General features: G+C 44.5%; 1 protein-coding gene across 1 annotated transcript in view; it reads left to right on the top strand.

Moving 5' to 3' along the window:
* The window catches only part of SH3PXD2B (SH3 and PX domains 2B), a 273,034-nt gene that overhangs the window by 106,485 nt on the left and 144,224 nt on the right, over positions 1-22,325 (top strand). The window contains exon 3 of the mRNA XM_082256749.1: positions 12,320-12,395. Within this exon, the coding sequence (XP_082112875.1) occupies positions 12,320-12,395 (76 nt within the window). The remainder of the gene's footprint in view (positions 1-12,319; positions 12,396-22,325) is intronic.

Consider the following 22,325-nt stretch of genomic DNA (forward strand, 5'->3'; position numbering starts at 1 on the left):
TGGGATGCAGATAGGTTTAGCAATCATGTATGGTAGCAGATGATAGAGTAGCAGGTGAACATACAGGATAGACCAACCCAGTGCAAGAGCAGATGGTATTAGGCTCAAGAGCTAGCAATCTTAGTTAATGCAGATATAGTAATAGTCCTTAGAATGCAGAGCTAGATAGTGTAAGCTTTAGTATGAAGGTTATAGAGGTTTCCCCTGTGGGGTACTTATCACTAGTAGCAATGTAGTAGAGGAGAGGTTCGGCAAGAGCGGATGATCTGGTAGCGGGATACAGGGATCAGCAGCGTGGTTCCCATAGCGAGGTATGCTTGCAAGCATGAGAGCTTCAAGGCAGATTATGCAGCGGCACAAGACAAGGTAAGCATCAAGGCACATCTAGGCACACAGCAGGTTGAACGAACACATGTGAGTGAAAGCTGGTGATTTAAATAGCTGTTCAGTCCGGCGCCTCATGATGATGTCAGCACTCTTAAAGGGAAACACACCTATATGTGCTTCATCTATCTAGGTAGATGGAACACACCCGGAAATGATGTGATAGGAGGCACTGAGAGTGCCAGAACCTTACATCTGGACACTGGAATAATCCAGACTACAAATCAATGTCTTGGAATTCTTAATGATCAGACTGTCTGGATCATTGGACAGGTCATCTTCAGGGTTGTCCAGTGCTCATTCAATCAGAAAGTTCCATGGCCGTGGCTTATTTCAATCCTCAAGGGGGCACAAGAAGTGTCCTGGTGATTCTTGATAGGTGTAATACCTCTCTCTGGCCACAATATGTCCTCACACATGCGCCTCGGCCCCTGTACCCTGACACAGCTGACATGACTAATCGGCTGCTTCGGTGGTATAAAAATGGAGCGACGTATGGCGTGATTACGTCCTGAAGAAGCGTGCGCCGGCACGCGAAATGCATTGACGTCACGCGTTGGGTACATCACTCCACCCTGCACTCCACAGCGCCCACCCCCCACAGCGCCTCCTGGAATCTCAGAGTAACTACGCCAGGCAACGGCTGTATGGAAGTGGTACGGACAGTGGAATCTATCCACATGAACTCCCGCTAGCAGCCCCGCTCCAATAGCACCCGGCTAACTGTCGGAAACAGGTCTTAGTTCCGCTTGGAACGGTAATCTTTTACCTACTAGCAACTGATATCCCTATTACTCCACTGCAGACTGGTAAGAGACTTTATGACATTAACTGCTGCAGCAACTGACAAGCAGGGCTTGATGACAGACTGCGGGCACTGAATTTACCGGACTGTCCATTTGATCCTTAGCCCGCTATCAGTGCCAGAATCTAAATCAACTGGGGGTTGCTTAAATGCTGGGACCATTCCTTAATAAGCTGGGCACCGTGATATACAATTATGGAGCTTAAGAGCGGGGTGTGAGCTTGTCCATTCTCTGAATCATCTGCCCCCAACTTACTGCAATCATTATTTACAGCACTGTCCAGCATAATGGAGCTAAATTTCTAGACACAGTGAGTCTCAAATTCCTGAGCTAGAATGACCATAAGAGCCGGTTCACACTTCTGCGTGTGCCGGGTTCGCATGTCATGTCGGAGCGCACTGCTCCGACATGACATGCGATCAGCTGTGCGGTGCGAGTTTAGCCATACAGTTTGTATGGCTAAATTCGCACCGCACCCGCAGCAAAGACGCACAGAAGGCATTTTTGCTGCCGCATCAGGATCGGATCGCACAGCGGTTCACACTTGTGCGATCCGATCCTGTGCGAACTGCACGATCGCACTGCGATATGCGATCAAACTGGGGGTGTCGTTAAGATTACATTGACACCCCCAGCGGATCGCATATGGCAGTGTGAACTGCCGGGGGTGCGTGTGCGATGCGGGAACAGGCTGCGAATTCGCAGCCTTCCCGCATCGCAATAGTGTGAACCGAGCCTAAGACACAGGACTTTCAGTTCTTTGTCTATCATTTGTGTCTCTTAGGGCGGAGTTGCAGCCAGCTTGTTGCCAAATTTAGATTACAAGTGTCAAATCATGCCATATGCTCACAATCAATCCTTGGAGTAACTCAGGAGGTCTCTACTCTTATGGCCTGGAAAATTGGAGTTTGCATACAGCAACTTTATGTTACAAGGGGAATCGCTGTCCCCATCTACTGGTGCCTAGATGCAACAATTATTAATTTCTGATTATCCTCTTTTCTTCGAGGTGTTTTGCCTCCATGGACTTGAGCTCTTTTCGAAGACTTTGTACTAGGAGGACACGGGAAAACCATCGTAAGCTGGACCACTGTGTACCTCACAGTAACTTATAGAATCATTGTGCAATTGATCCGTTGTTTTTCTTGGCAATTGAATGCAATATTTGTTGGTAGGGATTGAGGCATGGGTGGGGGTGGGTAGAGTGCAGGGTGGAGTGTCATCAAACCCATTAGTGTTTTAAAGTGTATGTAAATGTGGTTATTTTTTGGTGGTGATCTCACAGGTCATCTTTCAGTCAAGCTGCAATATTGGCTGACTTCTTACACTGTTGTTCTCAATAAAATAAATTTTTGATTTTCATTAACCAGTTTTGAGCTCACTTATTGCAACCTCTTTGTTCTCCCCTCCTTTTTGCAATGATGTTTATGGTTGCTGGGCTCCCTGATCTTAAATTGACCGTTTGGTATAAATCACGGCAGGTGTAACCCCTCATCTCAGCTGATTTGAGTGGTAGTTTAGGTACCCCAGGACACTTTTATCTTTTATTTGTTTTGGCATTCTAAGGTGGGCAGGACAGTTCATTCAAGCCCTCTCTGCCATACACATTCCTAGAATGGAAAATTTGCAGGCGGATTATCTCAGGCAGCAGGCATTGGACCATGGGGAGTGGTCTCTTCATCTGGAGGTGTTTCATCAGATATGTCTCCAGTGGGGCACCCCCCGAGGTGGATCTGTCTCGGCTCAACAGAAAGGTGCAAAGGTTTGTGGCTCGGTCAAGGGATCCTCTGGCGGATGCCACAGACTTGCTGGTGGCCCAGACTTATACGCAGGATTGAGGCAGAAGGGATTCAAGTCATCTTAGTGGCTCCGGACTGGACTGGCGGGGCTTGGTACGCTGATCTGGTGCCGCTGGTCACTGACGTTCCTTAGAAGCTTTCTCTAAGTTAGGATCTTCTGTCCCAATGACCGATCTTCCATCCTGCTTTAGTCGCTGGTTTTGACAGCTTGGTTGTTGAACGCCAGGTGCTGAAGGATGGGGGTTTATCAGAGTCAGTGATTTCTACCCTGTTGAAAGCTAGGAAATGTACTTCTAGGAAGAGCTACTATCATACGTGGAAGACATATATATTTCGTGATGTGAGTCTCTTGGGGTTCCTCCTTGCTCCTTCTCGGTGGCTTGGATCTTAACCTTCCTTCAAAGGGGGGTCAACAGAAGTTGGCCTTTAGTACCATCAAGGGCCAGGTGTCGGCTTTGGTGGTCTTCCAACGACCTTTGGCTACACACTCCCTGGTGTGTACCTTTCTTCAGGGTGTCTGACATTTGGTTCCTCCAGTGCAGACTCCGTTGCCGCCTTGGGATCTAAATTTGGTGCTTTCAGCTCTGCAGAAGCCTCCTTTTGGAAATATTCAGGAGATTCCTCTGCTTACATTGTCCCAGAAGGTGGTTTTTTTAGTGGCTATCACTTCTGCGCACAAGGTACTGGAACTGGAGGGGTTATCCTGTCGTTCACCTTACTTAGTAAATCACAGGGATAAGGTGGTTCTTCACCCCTGTCCGTCGTTTTTCAAAAGGTTGTCTGACTTTCATTTGAATGAAGACCTTGTGTTGCCTTCCCTGTGTCCCAGACCTTAACATCCGAAGGAAATTGCTTTGCATTACTTGGATGTGGTCCAGGCAATTAGGGTCTACCTGGCAACTATGGAGTCTTTCAGGAAGTCCGACTCTCTCTGTGCTCACCGATGGACCTCGAAAAGGGTTGTCCGCTTCCTCTGCGACCATTTCCAGATGGATCAGACAGACAATGGTTCAGGCCTATTCCATCAGGGGTCAGGTTCCTCCTTTTCCTGTTAAGGTGCACTCTATTTGGGCGCTTGGTGCATCCAGAGCTTTCTGACATCAGGTGTCAGTGATGCAGGTTTGCAAGGTGGACACCAGGTCGTCTGTGCAAACTTTTACAAAGTTTTATAAAGTGGATGTGTTTGCATCTGCGTATGCTTCCTTTGGCCGCCAGGTTTTGCAGGTTGCTGTTTAAGAGGACCTGATCCTCTTTGGGGGTGTATTTTTTTTCAGGCGGGCTCCGGTTGTTTGAGCCCCTGTTGCCTGGTTGGCTAATGTTTAGCCTTGGGGAATTTTTTGGTTCCCACCCCTCAAGTTTAACACTTCTTTGGGACATCCCAATGGTTATGAATACCAGGAGCTCTGTCCCTCAATGAAAGAAAGAGAAAATGGGATTTTTGACTTACTGTAAAATCCATTTTTCTGATGACCATTGACGGACACAGCACCCACCCCTGTTATTATTTATTTACTTAATAAAAACATTTAATAAATAACTATTAATATCATGAGTTATTATTCTCCTGACACTACTTGTTACAAAACTGAGTGGCTATAGCAGAGAGAGGGAGAATACCCCATGGATGTAGCCAGAATTTTTTTTTTTCTGCCTAGTGTCCTACCCCTGTAGGGGGCAGTATAACCCAGTGGTTATGAATACCAGGAGCTGTGTCTGCCAATGAACATTAGAGAAATGGATTTTAAGGTAAGTCAAAAATCCAATTTTTGCAAACTGGTACTGACTGGTATTCCAATGTTTCTCTATAACTCAGCTAATGTGACCCCCACCGCTGATTGAGAGGGGCAGGGGAGGGTCAAACAAGAATGCTATGCAGGCAACTGACGTCCTCCTTATCAACTGATGATGCCATTGGTCGTTAGGATGCTGGCAGCTGGAATGTTGAATGGTGCACAATGAGAAATTGTGACTTAGTGTAACTAAAAGTCAGGCTTTATCCACACGCTGGCTTGTGTTCAATGTATGGGTAATTTTTAGTTATTTTGCCAAGACACCCCTGAAAAAACCTCAAGGCACCCTAATTGAAAAAGATTCAAGGTGCATCAGAGTAAATGTGTGCAAAGTCTTACAGCTCATTTTCCTTAGAAAGAAGCCATAGCCTGTGTACAACAACAAAAAAAAAGCCTGTTCCCTACAAAGGTCCTACACGCTCCCCTACTGAGACCTGTTCTCCTGAAATCAGCAAAGCTAGTGTTCCCAAATGATTGCAGGGCTCTATCTTTTGACTAGGCTAAAAGTACATTAGAATTCCTCAGAGACCACTGCTTCTACACAGAGCAGGGGTCCCTCTACTGTATGCTGGCAGTGGACAGGCTTTTCTACTCAGGGTTTTTATGCACCTAGACTAGAGTATATCATTGTACCTGATCTAAACTGAAAATTAGCTTGAAACGAGCAACAGTCAGCAAGCACTTCCCATCTGCATTATAAAATAAATCTGAAGGAGGCTGCCACCATTGCAGACTTCTTCTGAGAGAGAGCTGAGCAGAAAGGATACATTTGTAAAAAATTTTTTTAACAGAATTGTTGTTGCTTAGTGGCTCCTCGGATTGAAACAAAAATTTTAGCATGACAGCCAGGTAACTATCATTTGCAGAATGAGGTAGGGACTGCGGGAGAGGGGTTATTAAGATTGTGGTGTTGGCTGCTTTAATTCCCTATCCTCAATTACTAGTATTAGAATGTATCAGCTAAAACAGAGGTTGGCAGGAAACTGTAATTATCCATTAGGAGCCCCCTCTTAGTTTCATGTGGATCACTTTAATGTATTGAAGCTCTGCTATTCATTCTCTTGAAAACATCTGTTTCCACCATCATCTACTTTGTCTTCAGATTTTGTACAAGTTCTGAATGAGGTCTGTCATGCAAGCTGCTTTGGTAAGACCTCCCTTAGAGCTGACTGTAGACCTACATACTGTAAATCAGATGTTGTGAAGATCAAAGTAAAATATGGAGCCATTGTAGTCCTTTATGAATACTCTATTCCAGAATAGCTTGGGCCGTATTCATTCATTCATTTTCTTTTTGCTGTATTCATTTTCTGATTTGCCCATCCATTTATTGTGACTGCATGGGAACTAGATCTATGATGCCTCCTGTCAAGATTAATCATGTCTTGTGATACTCTCAAATTTGGTGGGTCCTTTACCATTGAGATCAGTGAAAAGCTTCTCTGGAGAATGTTATTTATTTATTGTCTTGGAAACACACTGAAATTTTAGATTCGCTTTAATATATTTTTTAAAGGTGTTGAACTAATCTTTTTGCAATACATGTTGCAAAATTCAGACATTTTTAACCAGCTTTTGATCAAAGGGCTGATTTACACTGTATGCTTGTGCACTTATAAATGTTACACAAACATTTACATGCCTACACTGCAAAGAATTCTAAAATTTATGGGCAAAGACATAGCTGTCTATTTGTTTATTTTATTTTTTAACTTTTTATGCTTCTGAGCAACATTATTGCTCTGATGTGGCTCTGTCAATGGGCCCATGGACTTACAGTACATTCGGAAAGTATTCACAGCGCTTCACTTTTTCCACATTTTGTTATGTTACAGCTTTATTCCAAAATTGATTAAATTCGTTATTTTCTATAAACAATACCCCATAATGACAATAAGAAAGACCTTTGTTTGAAATCTTTGCAAATTCTGAGTATGATGCTACAAGCTTGGCACACCTATTTTTGGGCAGTTTCTCCCATTCTTCTTTGCAGGACCTCTCAAGCTCCATCAGATTGGATGGGGAGCTTCGTTGCACAGCCATTTTCAGAGCTCTCCAGCAATGTTTAATCGTGTTCAAGTCTAGGCTCTGGCTGGGCCACTCAAGGACATTCACAGAGTTGCCCCGTAGTCACTCCTTTGTTATCTTGGCTGTGTGCTTAGGGTCATTGTCCTGTTGGAAGATGAACCTTTGCTCCAGTCTGAGGTTGAGTGCTTTGGAGAAAGTTTTCATTAAGGATGTCTCTGTATATTGCTGCATTCATCTTTCCCTCGATCCTGACTAGTCTCCCAGTTCCTGCCACTGAAAAACATCCCCACAGCATGATGCTGTCACCACCATGCTCCACTGTAGGGATGGTATTGTCCAGGTGATGAGCGGTGCCTGGTTTCCTCCAGACATGATGCATGCCATTCAGCCAAAGAGTCCAATCTTTGTTTTATTAGACCAGAGCATTTTTGTTTCTCATGATCTGAGAGTCCTTCAGGTGCCTTTTGGCAAACTCCAGGTGGGCTGTCATGTGCCTTTTACTGAGGAATGGCTTCCGTCTGGCCACTCTACCATACAGGCCTGATTGGAGGAGTGCTGAAGAGAAGGTTGTTCTTCTTAAAGGTTCTCCTCTTTCAACAGAGAAATGCTAAAGCTCTGTCAGTGACCATCGGGTTTCTGGTCACCTCCCTGACTAACACCCTTCTTCCCCGATCGCTCAATGTGGCCGGGCGGCCAGCTCTAAGAAGAGTCCTGGTGGTTCCAAACTTCTTCTATTTACGGATGATGGAGGCCACTGTGCTCATTGGGACCTTCAATGCTGCAGACATTTTTCTGTACCCCAGATCTGTGCCTCGATAGAATCCTGTCTCAGGGGTCTAGGTAAAATTCTTTAGACTTAATGGCTTGGTTGGTGCCTCTGACATGCACTTTTAACTGTGGGACCTTATACAGACAGGTGTGCGCCTTTCCAAATCATGTCCAATCAAGGTGCCACAGGTGGATGCCAATCAAGTTGTAGAAACATCTCAAGGATGATCAGTGGAAACAGGATGCACCTGAACTCAATTTTGAGTGTCATGACAAAGCCTGTGAATACTTATGTACAAGTGATTTTTTTTTTTTAAATAAATTTGCAAAGATTTCAAATTTCTTTTGTGTTGTCATTATGGGGCATTGTTTGCTGAATTTTGTGGAAAATAATGAATTTTAATTCATTTTGGATTAAGGTTGTAACATAACAAAATGTGAAAAAAGTGAAGCGCTGTGAATACTTTCCAGATGCACTGTATATATACTGATGCATACCGTCATTTTTTTATGCCCTCATCAATGAGCCTCCTTACATCGGTTTCCCAGTGGTCAACGGAAATGATGGTCAAAATGATCAAAAGTGGTCATAATGTAAACGAAGTTGAGCTGGAACTATAGGATTACACATGTAAAATAAACCAAAAAATGGTTTAAACTGTTGGCCAAAGGTTGCCTTGACCTGTTCATTGTTTTTTGTGATTAAAAGTTGGCAAAAGGTTTAAGAGAAGCCAGTTAATTTCCAGACTTTAAAATGCTGAAAAATACAGGTTTTGCTTTTAATGTGAAGTTATTTTTACCATAGATCCTCAAAAACCCTAGAGTTGGTTTCAGCCTGTTTCTAACCGTTTAGAGACGCCTCAATCAAATAGGTGGATGGCCACACACTATTTTAAGGACACTCCTAACCTCTTTATCAAAAACAATATCCACTAATAAAACATCAGAGCACTGGATCTGAAGGAAATATGTTGCCTTCAACCTATTTGATTGAAGTTTTGCTCCTGGTAATTAGAGACCATCCAGAAGTCAGCTGTCATTCTTGGTCCAACGAGCTGGGAATTTCCTGCCCCACAGCTTACATATACTAGGGGGCAAGGAGGCTTGTGACATCATTGTCCTTGTATGGCAACATGAACATATTGGGTCAATGTCATTCCCCTGTCTGAAGCTCTTTGGAGCAGGAATGACAATGGAATTCTGGGTTCAGATGCAAGCTCTTCCCTGTTAAGGACATCATGTCCTGTGGTCTTTTGTGTGCCATTAATGTCTAAACCGCTGGCAACAAAAGTGAATACACCCCTAAGTCAAAATGTCCAAATTGGGCCCAAAGTGTCAATATTTTGTGTGGCCACCATTGTTTTCCAGCACTGCTATAACCCTCTTGGGCATGGAGTTCACCAGAGCTTCACAGGTTGCCACTGGAGTGCTTTTCTACTCCTCCATGACTACTTCACGAAGCTGGTGGATGTTAGAGAACTTGTGCTCCTCCACCTTCTGTTTGAGGATGCTCCACAGATGCTCAATAGGGTTTAGAGACATGCTTGGCCAGTCCATCACCTTTACCCTCAGCTTCTTTAGCAAGGCAGTGGATGTGTTGGAAGTGTGTTTGGAGTCGTTATCATGTTTGAATACTGCCTTGGGGCCCAGTCTCCAAACGGAGGAGATCATGTTGTGCTTCAGTATGTCACAGTACATGTTGGCATTCATGGTTCCCTCAATGAACTGTAGCTCCCTAGTGCCGGCAGCACTCATGCAGCCCCAGACCATGACCCTGCCACCACCATGCTTGACTGTAGGCAAGACACACTTGTCTTTGTACACCTCACCTGGTTGCCGCCACACACGCTTGACACCATCTGAAGCAAATACATTATATTTATCTTGATCTCATCAGACCACAGGACATGGTTCCAGTAATCCATGTCCTTGGTCTGCTTGTCATCAGCAAACTGTTTGCGACCTTTCTTGTGCATTTTCTTTAGATGAGGCTTCCTTCTGGGACGACAGCCATGCAAATCAATTTAATGCAGTGTGCCGTGTATGGTCTGAGCACTGACAGGATGACCCCACCCCTTCAACCTCTGCAGCAATGCTGACAGCACTCATACCTCTATTTCCCCAAAGACCACTTCTGAATATGACACTGAGAGCACTTCTTTGGTCGACCATGGCGAGGCCTGTTCTGAGTGGAACCTGTCCTGTTAAACCGCTGTATGGTCTTGGCCACCATGCTGCAGCTCAGTTTCAGGGTCTTGGCAATCTTCTCATAACCTATGCCATCTTTATGTAGAGCAACAATTATTTTTTTCAGATCCTCAGAGAGATCTTTGCCATGAAATGCCATGATGAACTTCCAGTGACTAATAGGAGAAAATGAGAGCAATAAAACCAAATCTAACACACCTGCTCCCCATTCACACTTGAGACCTTGTTACACTTATAAGTCACATGACACCAGAGAGGGAAAATGGCTAATTGGGCCCAATTTGGACATTGTCACTTAGGGGTGTACTCACTTTTGTTGTCAGCGGTTTAGACATTAATGACTGTGTGTTGAGTTATTTTGAGGGGAAAGGAAATGTACACTGTTAGTCCCCGTTCACACTAAGGCGACCTGTGAGGCGACCTGGTCGCCTCACAGGTCGCCGTAGGTCGCCTTCCATAGGGAAGCTGCGAACCCGTTCTAATAGGAGCGACACAAGTCGCTCCGACTTAGAAAAAGGGTCCGGAGCTTCTTTGGGGGGACCCGGAGCGACCGTCATAGACTTCAATGTTATGAAGTCCGTGCCGGCCGCTCCGAGGTCGCGGCGCGCTGCTCGCACCGTGACCTCGGAGGTCGCCCCCCCAAGTCGGATCACCCCAGTGTGAACGGGGCCTTATACAAGCTGTCCACTCACTACTTTACATTGTAGCAAAGTGTAATTTCTTCAGTGTTGTCACATGAAAAGATAGAATAAAATATTTACAAAAATGTGAGGGGTGTACTAACTTTTGTGAGATACTGTATATATGTGTGTGTGTGTGTGTGTATATATATATATGTATATATATATATATATATATATATATATGCGCACCAGATGTCATTCTTCTAAATGTTGTTGGAGTTCAGGACCTTCTCTGTGGTTATGTAGGCTAGAATACTTGCAGCAGTACTGAAGAAGGAAGGCTGGACATATGAGAGAAGCCATGATCAGCCAAATGAAAAACCAAATCTGTTTTGGAATCAAGACTTGCTGATGTAGACTTTACACAGCCACTTTAGAGTTATACTTTATCAGATGAGTGATTTAGGATATGCTTATGCTAAGTTTTAGTATTTAGTTCTTTATGGATTTTTCCTGCTCAGTTTGTCTTTGGTTCCGTTTTGTGGTTTCAATTTTTGGGTTGTCATCAGCAGAACAGCTGTTCTCTGCTCTAGTAAGTAGGATTTTGCATTTTTGTGTCTTTCAGAATGTGGTCCACCCACTCCTAATGCAAACCAACTGGTGTGGTGATTATAAAGGGTCTTTTTTTATTTTAGCTTCAGCACACTGTGGCTGCTTAGTGCCTGCACATTGTAAATGCTCTTTGCTCCTTCCGTTGACTCATTGCAACTGTGAGGTGACAAAAACAAAGTTCTGTTTGAAGGATAGAACTTTCATTTATGACTTATTGGCTAAACTGGGATTTTTTTTTTAGTGCAAAAAAAGAATCCTTAAGATTTTTCAATGTATGGTATTAACTTCTCATGACTGTTTTCTCTGAGGTACCAGTCTGAGATACAGATGATGTATGTTTTAACCCTTTAGTTCTGTTTAGAAGGACTTTGTGCCCGAGGCATAGCTTGAAACTCTATGGCTTGACCACTGCCCCTGCCACCCCAATATTAAAAGCTCATGATGGAACATTTATCTAAGAGAATCATAAGCAGCCTGACATCTACTGTAGATGACGTGCATAAGATGAAATGATATCAACTTTTTGGCAAATGCATTTGTATATTGTGTAGAAATAATGAAAATGCATATGGATGAACCCTAAAGTGATACTACTTGTTTGTTTTTGGATGAAAATAACAAACATGTCATACTTACCTGCTCTGTGTAATGGTTTTGCACAGAGCAGCCCAGATCCTCCCTTTCTCAGGTCCCTTGCTGGCGCTCCTGGCCCATCGCTCCTGCCGAATTCCCCCATAGCAAGCAGCTTGCTATAGGGGCACCTGAGCCGAGCCGCAGCTCTGTGTGTCTGTTCAGATATTCAGCATTCTGACTGCTGCCCTTATAAGTTCCACCTAAAGGTTTGCTCAACAAAGTTCTAAAGGTCTATGGGAGGTCTGTGCTGTCTGATGGGTTATCTGGATCTTGGGAATAGAATAACTTGGAGACACCCCTCCTTTTTGTTGTGGTGACTATTGTCACCAGGACTGAAAGTGATTGCAATTTGAAATGTTTGAGTTGTCGCCAAAATAGGAATAGAGGTGAAGTAATCTTAAAATTGATCATTTACTGTGAAACGATTTTTCCCTCACTTGTGGTTTTTTTTCCATGACAGGAAGTTAAGAAAACCTCCCCAATGAGACGCCACTTAAAATAAAAAAACAAAAAAAATACTGTTTTTTTTTAACCATTATCTGCCTTTTCCAAAACTAAATAACAAAAATGAGGTTTGCTTTAAGAGACACAATAGTTATAACAAAGATCATTTATTTTAAATGTTGGGACGTTTTCTCAAACCTCCTATCAATTTGTATTTGTTTCAGATGCAGTTATTGGACAAGTTTCCAGTGGAAGGAGGTCAAAAAGATCCAAAGCAGAGAATCATCCCATTTTTACCAGGTATGTGTTTATAGCTGATTTTTCTTGATTCTGTATGAGCGCATTGGTTTTGGAGTCATCAAAATGGTACCAGAAGTTAATGATCACTGCAATATCGGAGAAAAACAGAGTGGCTTTATTAGCTCCTCTACCAAGGCAGAGCCAAATGCAGTGGTAGCCCTGACATGGCATTGCTTAGGGGTGCTAGTATCAAGCAGTCAAGTGTTTGCTATAAAGGCATTATAAACATTCCTACTTGCACCTTTTGTTTTTTACCTGCATAAGGTGTACATTGATTATGTACTTTCATTGTCTTTTGTTGCTTTGTACGCACAGCCTATAGTAAAGTAAATATTCACTTTCCTTTTGTTAGCCGTTCCTTTTGTGTTTTAAATATAAGGAATGCTGTGTGGCACTGCACAGGTTAATGCGTGACCTGTAGTCTTAAAAATGACATACAGGAAGAAACTATATATCCCACAGTCCCTGGGTCTCTCAGTCAAATGCTCTTTAGGTGAGACCTAAATGGTAATTAGATCTGACAGACACAAAGAAGCAGAGCAATTAACAGGGAGATCACCATACAGTCTTTCATTACATTAGCACTCCCACATTTGTGATTAAAAACCCCAAGGAAATGGTGATGCATAGATTGGATACTGCATGACCAGAAACAAAATGTTGCATTGAGCAAATAGGGAGAAGATAGGTGAATAAATACATAGACATAGGGGAATTGATCAGCCATGACACTACAAACTGCAGGCACAACTTGTGAGCTCATCATTGCAAGTTAAAGGGAAGCTCCACCCACATTCTTATCTTTGCACCATCCGGTTCATTACAGCATGTTAAAGCATTGGCGATTTTTCCTCTCTCGTCTTTCAGGACAGCCACATCTGAGAGACCTTGGCTCCTCCCTTCTCAGGAAACTCCACCTCAACCATGTAGATTTAAACCCCCTGTCAGCCGGTGCCTTTCAGTTCTGGTGTTTCCTCCGGTTGGGAGACATTGCCAGGAACCAGGGCTGAAACAGCCAGTGAGGCTGTGTTTCCTGTCAGGAGGAGACTAAGGTCTCTTTCAATGCGTGGCTAAGGGTCTGGGTAGGGAGCCCAGATTACCAATTGGGCTGCCTGGCGTCACTAGCTTCTCCTCAGGGGGTTTCCAAGGCTGCGGGGATCTGCTCTTTGTCGCTCGATGGAGTGCTGCGGAGGTGCGACCGGTCCTTCTGCATCTTGCTGCTAGCAGATGGAGCTTCCGTCTAGACCGGGTGGCGGGTGACATCACTTCCGGTTCCGGCCATGGGGGTTTTTAAGAGTGGACTGGACTATGGGCTGGTGCGAGCTGAACGCTGGAGGACAGCTGGAGGCACAGCAGGCTTGTGACCACTCCTGGAGATGTCAGAGGCACAGGCCACAGGGACTGCTCCAAGTGAAGCCAGCACCAGCCATTCCAAGGTAAGGAGAACCCTGTGGTCCTGTTCACTTCCCCTCACTAGCTCCATGGTGTAGTTCCCCCCCCCCCCGGTGGTCTGGAGGAAGGGGTGATCTGTGGTGGTGGTTCTGGGACCCTGGTGTTGGTCGGTCCTTGGTACACTCCTGAAGGGGCATGCTGTGCTTGCGTGTGCTGCGGCGCCTAGTATGGGTGCCTAGTCTTTGTCCATTTCTTTTGTGTTACAAGGCCTCAGACAAGTCTAAATCGCCACATATCTCCAAGAACAGATGCCCATCATGCAAGCTTTCCAGCACCTTTCAATCCTTTAAGGATTTATTTTCGAATTTACAGTTTTCTCAGCCCCAGATCCCCCTCAGCCAGCACAGCAGGAGATTGCTCCACCCCCCACCGGTGGTACCCTCCACTAGTTGAGGAACAGCAGGGGGCACTGAAAAAGAGGGTGAAGAGCGTGATAGTACACCTTTAGGCTCCCAGGGGGAGTCAGAGGGAGAAGGGGTGGATAGTGAATCCACTAGAACTTCTGGTACAAATTAACCCTGGAAGAGGTGGAAGATCTTTTGGGAGCTATCCACACCACCTTGGGAATCCAATAACAGAAGAGGACTTTATCTCTTCATGACCAGATGTACCAGTGCCTAGGCAAACAAAAAAGGAGGGTCTTTCCGGTACATGAAGTCCTGGTGGAAGCGGAGAAAAAGGAATGGCAGGATCCCAAGAGGAGGCCTTTCTTTTTTTTTTTTCTAGGGCCCTGAAACTGAGATTTCCCTTTTCTGAGGAAGACTCATCAGTGTTGAACAAGTCACCAAAATTGGACACGGCCTTCTCTCAGGTCTCAAGGCAGACAGACCTAGCCTTCAAAGATATGGGTTCTCCTTCAGATCCCATGGATAAAAGGATGGATTCTGTCCTTTAAAAAGACCTAGAATTTCTCGTTGGGGAATCCTAAACCCACCATGGCTATGACGGTGGTTGCCCGTAATCTGAAGTACTGGCTAACCCAGATTAAGGCACACATTGAGGCTGGCACCTTGAAGGAGACAATCCTGTCTTCCTTTCCTACGCTTCTATGGGGCGTGGCTTATATTGGGGACGCCAGTTCTGGGCTGCAGGCGCCATCCCTCATAGCCGCATCACTTCCTGTCCTCAACCCGGAAGTGTTCTCAGAAGAAATGCAGATGTCAAAGTCCGCAAAGGAGATAAGCTTAGGCTTAGCTTGGTGGATGTGTGGGACACAGCGTGTGACATCGACGCGTTTCACGTGCGTGAGGCACGCTTCGTCAGGACGTCCTGACGTTGAGGACAGGAAGTGATGCGGCTATGAGGGATGGCACCTGCAGCCCAGACCTGGCGTGCATAAGGCGACAGGACCTGGAGAAAAACATACGGTGGGAACACCAGAACAGCCGCAATAGAGGTGTGGAAGTGTAGTACATCAGCACCTGCTGGAGCATCTGGGGCATACTGAGGGGTTGGTAAGAGAGACTTCAGCCCTGAAAGGGCTCTGCATCTGCGGTATTTGACTGTGTTGAAATATAAGTAATCATCTACCAACACCGCTCTCTCCCCCCTCTTCTCTGTTCCCCCCTCCAATCTGCAGTTGGTCCAATCCTTGCCTCCCTGTTTACATCCACATAAGCTGCCCCTCCACCCACCCGTTGACTCAGTTACAATCATCTGTTTTAATCAGACTTTTATTGCCTCTGTCTTAAGGACTCTCTTCATCCAAAGGACTTACCCAAGTTCCTTTTCCAAGTGATATAGGGACATCTACTTGCACCATCTGTCTAGAGGCTTGTAACGTTGTCATTAAGCCCTAAATCCAGGGTGATATACCCCACACATTCATTGTTTGTAGTCCTGCATTTCATATTGATGAATGGATGATTTTTGCCAATATAGGAGGAACAGGATGCTCACTACATATCATTGTACCAGATGTCTGTGATGGCTTATGCTAATAACCTTGTTTGACTCCTCTCATCCTGTCCTTTAGGTTCTACATACATGAAGAATTTGTCCTTTACTCGCATTTTTTGAGAGTTAAGCTATTGGCATTGTATGCACCTACAGTCCATGGCTTGGAAGTTGTGACATAGTGTCTGAATTTGGACCTGTCACTCCCATACATGAGAACCGGTGCTTGTGGCTTCAGTGGATGGATGGGGTCCATTGCATGTGTGTTAGTGTGAGCGTACATGCATTGTTTGCCGCATTTGCGGGTTCACAAGTCTGCATCTCAGCATATGATTTTAGCTCTTTTTTAATGTGCTACCAATAAAATTTGTCTTTTTTTGCAGTTGTTAACAAGAGTTGAGTCTTCATTTTTGTAGCCTATTCCAGGATGATTGTCTGTAATCCCCATTTTTTATTATTTTTTATGCATCGTTTAAGGTTGCGGAGGCTCCCCAGTCTAAAGGAGGCTGTTTGGTACATGTAAATTTTGGACGACATTTCCTCCAGTCTACTTTTCTGGGGGATAATTATCCCTAAAACCTTTTATCCCCATTTTTTCCCAGTATTTACTTATGACCTGTTCCACACCCCCATACTGGATATTATAGTCTAAAACCATTGTAACACATGCAAGATATCGCCACGAACATCAGATCATGGGCAGTAATTCTAGCACTATACCTCCTCTGTAAATATAAAGTGGTAACTTGTAAAGGCTTTTAAAGCCTCGCCTATGAATAGTAAAACTTACGTAGTTTGTTTCTGCTGCGTGGGCCTGCGCAATTTGAAAGCGTGACATGTTTGCTATCTCTTCGGCATGACATCATCTTTTATATGTTACAAATTGGGTTATGTATTTTTTTTTTTTTTTTTGCATTAAAATTTTAAAAAGTGTTTTTTTTCCCAAATAATTGCATTTGAAGAAACGTTTCGTAAATACCATGTGAAATAAAAAAATTGCAAATCCACAAATAATTGTTTAGGACCTCTTTAAAAAAAAAAAAAAAAAAAAATCTAACTAATTTTCTAGCACAAAAAAAAAAACTTATTTTTACATTATGTACAAAAAGTGCAAGAAAATCACAGGTCTTCAAGTGGTTTTGAAACAAATTTGTGCTTTCCCAGAATAGAAACTCATATATATTTTTTTTTTTAATTCAATCTATTTTAAGATAATGTCTAGGCTTCTAATTAGGGCTAATCATAATTTTATATGTTGGTAAGCCTTACTTGCAATACCACTTTTTCATAGTAACAGAGACTAAATTGAATGAAGATGCACCAGATGAGTTTGTTATATATCGTTTCCTGATAATAAAGCCTGCTTGCTAACGTGTCTGTTTCTAATAAAGTAAATAACATGGACAGGAATAGCCTGGTGGGCAATATGAAATATGTTGTTATGATTTAGTGAATCTTCTTCAGTAAGTAGTTGTTATGGCTGTGTTTGGAGAGAATTTTAAGTCAAATAAATGATCAGCATGAATTTGATGATGGTCCTTAAGATATGTAATTCATTTGACTGAATGGGTCATAATGCAGTGCCTCCAGCATATTTTCCTTCCATCAGTTTTAATTTATTAAGGAAATTACCCCTTTTTGTGAAGTGCTTTCTTGTTACATCTGCAGTGGAGACACACCCTGATTTGCGAAACCTTTAACATCTGGTAGATCACACAAATTTTGAGAGAAAACCCTGCCCAGATTTTTTCAAGGAATGACCCTTTGAGGTTTGGAAACTTAAAGTAAAATGGGAACATGAATGGGAAGAGCACACAAGAGGAGTTAAAAGGAGATAATTTCTCCACAGTTTATTAGGTTTTACATTTCCCTATTGATAAAATGAGGCCGCTCGGGTCAAAGTGCTCTCTTGGCCTTAACCAGAATACCTGATAATGCAGGAAATTTTCATATATACATTGATCCTTAAAGGTGACGTCTAGCCTAACACTAAAATCACTACATCAATAGATATCCAGGGTCTAAGACTAACCTATCTAACCCTGTAAAGAAGGAATCCATATACATACCTTTTTTTGAAGCTGCTCCGGTCCGGTCTCCAGTGGTGGAAGCTCTGCAGAGGACACAGCTGACCACAGCTGTGAAATGAATGGGAAGTGTCATCACCCAAAGAGTCACTATGTGACTTCCGTTGTTGGCTGCCTCCTCTGCGCCCGCCTCCACAGCGAAGCCGCAGCTGACAGCTAAGCGTGGGATTGGATCGGCTTCAGAAAAGGTATGTATACAGATTTCTTCTTTACAGGGCTAGATAGGTTAATATTAGATTGTGGATGTCTATAGATGTAGCGATTTTAGCGTTAGGCTGGACTTCTCCTTTAAAGTGATACTAAACACACACTGTTTTAAAAAAAAAAATCTAACTAAAAAAAAATTAAGTACCTTTTTACTAATTGATATACAGCTGTCGCATGACCCAGATCTTTCCCAGCCTATCTGCAGGGAAACATAAGCAGGATGAGCTTCTAATCCTCTGCTGCTGGTCACATATTAGAAGAAAAACAACCTTTCTCTTTAGTTCATCTACAGACACAGCGCTCCAGAAATCATAACTAGTGGGTTATATTGCCTCCTCCAGGAGTAGGGCTAGGCAAAACAAAAAACACCTGGCTATACCCATGGGCCATCCTCCGCTGGTATATAACCCCCCCTCTGCTCTAGGTAATCAATTTTTATCTGTCTAGTCAGTAGTAAGGACTTAGACTCCCGGCTGGGATCTCTGGTCCTAGCAATTTTCTCCTTCCTTATATCTTTTTTGTTTTACTCTCGGGAGGGAATTGATTATATTTCTGACCAGGGTGGTCCTTCCTCAGCACGAACTTCAGGGGCCACAGGCCGTGATTCACCAGCTGCTGTCACACACATAGTTTTCTCTCCCATTTTGCATACAGGTTCTGAGTCTGTTGGTGTCCACCTTTAAGACAGTTCTGTTTGCACAGTCTTACATCCAGTGCCTTTAGCAGGTTCGGCTCCACAGAAGGATACCGAAGTTTGTGACGAGGTCACGGGGTCCTGTGATAGATGCCGCTGGCATCCAAGGGCCACGGTAAGGCCAGTATCATCCTCAGCTAAGGCTTCTTCCGCAGTTCCTGCGAGGAATCAAGAGCAAGGATTTTCCAATCATCCTGGTGGCTGTAAACGTCCCTTGGGGGCTTTCTTCTCAGAGAAGACCAGTTGTCCCAAGGGTTGATCTACCATCCTGCTTTACAGTCGCTGGTTTTAATGGCTTAGCTATTGAAACCCAGGACTGAGGGATAGAGGTCTGTCTGGATCAGTGATCCCTACTATGGTAAAGGCGAGGAAGTCGTCTTCCAGCAAGATATACCATTGTATGAGGAAAGCGTACATTTCTTGGTGTTAATTGATTGACGCTCATCCTCGATCCTTGTCTGTGGCTCGAATCTTAACGTTTCTTCAACAGAGCTTTGATCAGAAGTTGGCCTTAATTACCATCAAGGGCCAGTTGTCTGCCCTGGCAATCTTCTTTCAGCAACTCCTAGCCACGCACTCTTTAGTGCGTACCTTCATTTAGTGGGTTTGACATGTGGCTCCACCTGTGCGGTCTCTATTGCCACCATGGGGATAAAGTGGTTCTTCGTCCCTGTCCATCATTCCTGCCAAAAGTTGTCTCTGACTTCCATTTGAATGAGGACATTGTGTTGCCTTCCTTGTGTCCCAAGCCGGCTCTTCCCAAGGAATTTGCCTTGCATACTTTGGATCTGGTTCATGCAATTTGGGTGTATCTGGCAGCTACTGAGTCTTTTCAGAGGTCTGACTCGCTTTTTGTGGTTACGGACAGACCAAGAAAGGGGCTGGCTGCTTCTTTGGCTATCATCTCCAGATGGATCAGACAGACGGTGACTCAGACCTATTTCATTAATGCTCAGGTTCTACCTTTCTATGTCACGGTACATTCTATTAGGGCGCTGAGTGCTTCTTGGGCCTTCCATCATCAGGCTTCAATATCGCAAGTTTGCAAGGTGGCCACTCAGTCGTTCATGCATACCTTTACAATATTCTTTAAGGTAGATACTTTGGCATCTGTGGATGCCTCTTTTGGCCGCAAAGTTTTGCAGGCTGCTGTTTAACCACTTAAGCCCCAGCCCTATTTCAGACACTTTTTTGTTTACAAGTTAAAATCAGTATTTTTTCCTAGAAAACTACTTGGAACCCCCAAACATTATAACGGAAAATTTATATCAATACTTACCGTAATTTTCCTTTCCTGATGGACTCCATGGCAGCACACGTATGGGTAGGCTCCGCCTCCTCTCCTACCCTATAGGACCCCACTCCCATAAATCTTTGCTCCATACCAGGAGCCGTGTTCCATAACTAGAACTACTCCAGCAGATGGGAGGGGACTCCTGCTGCCATGGAGTCCATCAGGAAAGGAAAATTACGGTAAGTATTGATATAAATTTTCCGTTTTCCTGACAGACTCCATGGCAGCACACGTATGGGAAATAACTAGCCATACACACCCGGGCGGGTAACTGCTGGTTTAACAGAAAAAGGTTTAATTTGCACCGTCAACAGACAAGACTTTTAAACCAAAGTTGACCGAAGATAAAGAAGCCGGTTCAACACAGTAATGCGACATAAAGGTATGAATTGATGACCAAGAAGCCGCTCTGCAAATCACATCAGGAGCTACATGAAGAGAAGCTGCCCACGACGTAGAGATCCCTCTAGTGGAATGAGCTGTCACCACCTCTGGAGGAGCCAGTCCCTTGGCTTTATATGCCCACTGGATGGTCTGAACTATCCAACTTGCTATAGATCTTGAGGAAGCTTGTTTGCCCTTGTTTTTTCCACAGATGAGGACAAAAAGATGGTCTGACTGGCGGAAAGGAGCTGTAGTCTCCAGATATAGCCGAAGAGTTTCCCCCACGTCCAAAGGATGGACAGAATTTTCATCTTGAGATTTGAACGTGGGTAGGACAATTTCCTGGTTGACATGGAATACCGACATTACTTTCGGATTGGAGCCAAGCATCGGAACCAATACTACCCGATCAGGGAAAAACGTAAGGAATGGTTCCTTGTAACCCAAGGCACCGAGTTCAGAAACCCGTTTGGCCGAAGTAATAGCCACCAGAAAGGCTGTTTTCATGGAGATGTTTTTAAGGAAGAATGGATCCTTCTGATTCAAGGTGAGTGAGGAAAGAAACTCCAAGACCGTAGGAAGATCCCACTTAGGGAACCTGGGCTTTCTAGGAGGTCTTAACCTAGTAGCGCCTCTGAAGAACTGGCGAACCAGGGAGTGTTTCGCCCATGCAGTCCCAGTGAAGGCCGAAATGGCTGAAATTTGGACCTGAAGGGAGCTTACTGCCAATGACAGGTCCAGACCGGACTGGAGGAAGCCCAAAATATCCTGGATTCCTGGGTCAGAGACAGAGCTAGATCTGCTATCCACATAATCCTTAAACTTGGACCAGATTTTTTCATAGACCTTGTTCGTGCCGGGTCTTCTGGCACTCATCATTGTAGCGATTGCCTCGTTTGGACAACCGAACGCTTTCAATCTTTCCCTCTCAACAGCCATGCCATGAGATGAAGCTGTGCTGGGTGAAGAATAGGCCCTTGGGACAGAAGGTCCGGCCTGACTGGCAGAGGTATTGGGTCCCGACAGCTCAGCTGGAGCAACAGAGGAAACCACGGTCTCTTTGGCCAGAAGGGAAGAATCGCTATGATCTGCACTCTCTCTGTCCTGAGTCTGTGAAGAAACTTGAAGATGACTGGCACTGGAGGAAACGCGTAAGCCGTTTGAAAATTCCAATGATCCGTCAGGGCGTCTACCCCGTAGGCCTGGGGATAACGCCACCTCGTGTAGAATCTCTCCAGTTTGGCATTGCTTGGAGATGCGAACAGATCTACCTCTGGACGGTAACCTAGAGACATGACCCATATGAAGGTCTCTGGATGGAGTGACCACTCGTTGTTGTCCAGAGCAGACCTAGAGAGGAAGTCTGCCTGGACGTTCTGGGCACCCGGAAGATAGGCGGCTGACAAGTTGGACAGATGTCTTTGAGCCCAATCCATAATAGGTTTCACTTCTTTCAGAAGAGAAGGACTGCGGGTGCCCCCTTGTCTCTTGATGTAGGCGACGGCTGTCGTATTGTCCAGTCTTAGGAGGACCGAGGCATCGGTCGCCAGATGCTGAAAGGCCTGGAGAGCACAGAACGCTGCCCGAAGCTCCAGCACATTCGAGACCACCCCGTATGTAGGGAAGTCCCATCTGCCCTGGGCCACCTCCGACAGGCAATGCGCTCCCCATCCCGTCCTGCTGGCGTCCGAGGTCATGACCAACCAGGACGCTGGAACGATTGAATGGCAGTTTAAAAGATTCTTTCGCTGAAGCCACCAGGTTAAGCTGTCCTTCATGGACGTAGTTATCCGAATGAGGACTTCTGGATTCTCGAAATTCCATTGTTGGAGGAATCCCATCTGAAAGGGCCTCATCTTCCACTGTGCCCACTTCACCATGGGAGCCGTGGAAACCATGGTCCCAATTATCTTCAT

Source organism: Pelophylax lessonae, assembly GCF_965119305.1.
Source record: "Pelophylax lessonae genome assembly, chromosome: 4".
Taxonomy (NCBI): Eukaryota; Metazoa; Chordata; class Amphibia; order Anura; family Ranidae; genus Pelophylax; species Pelophylax lessonae.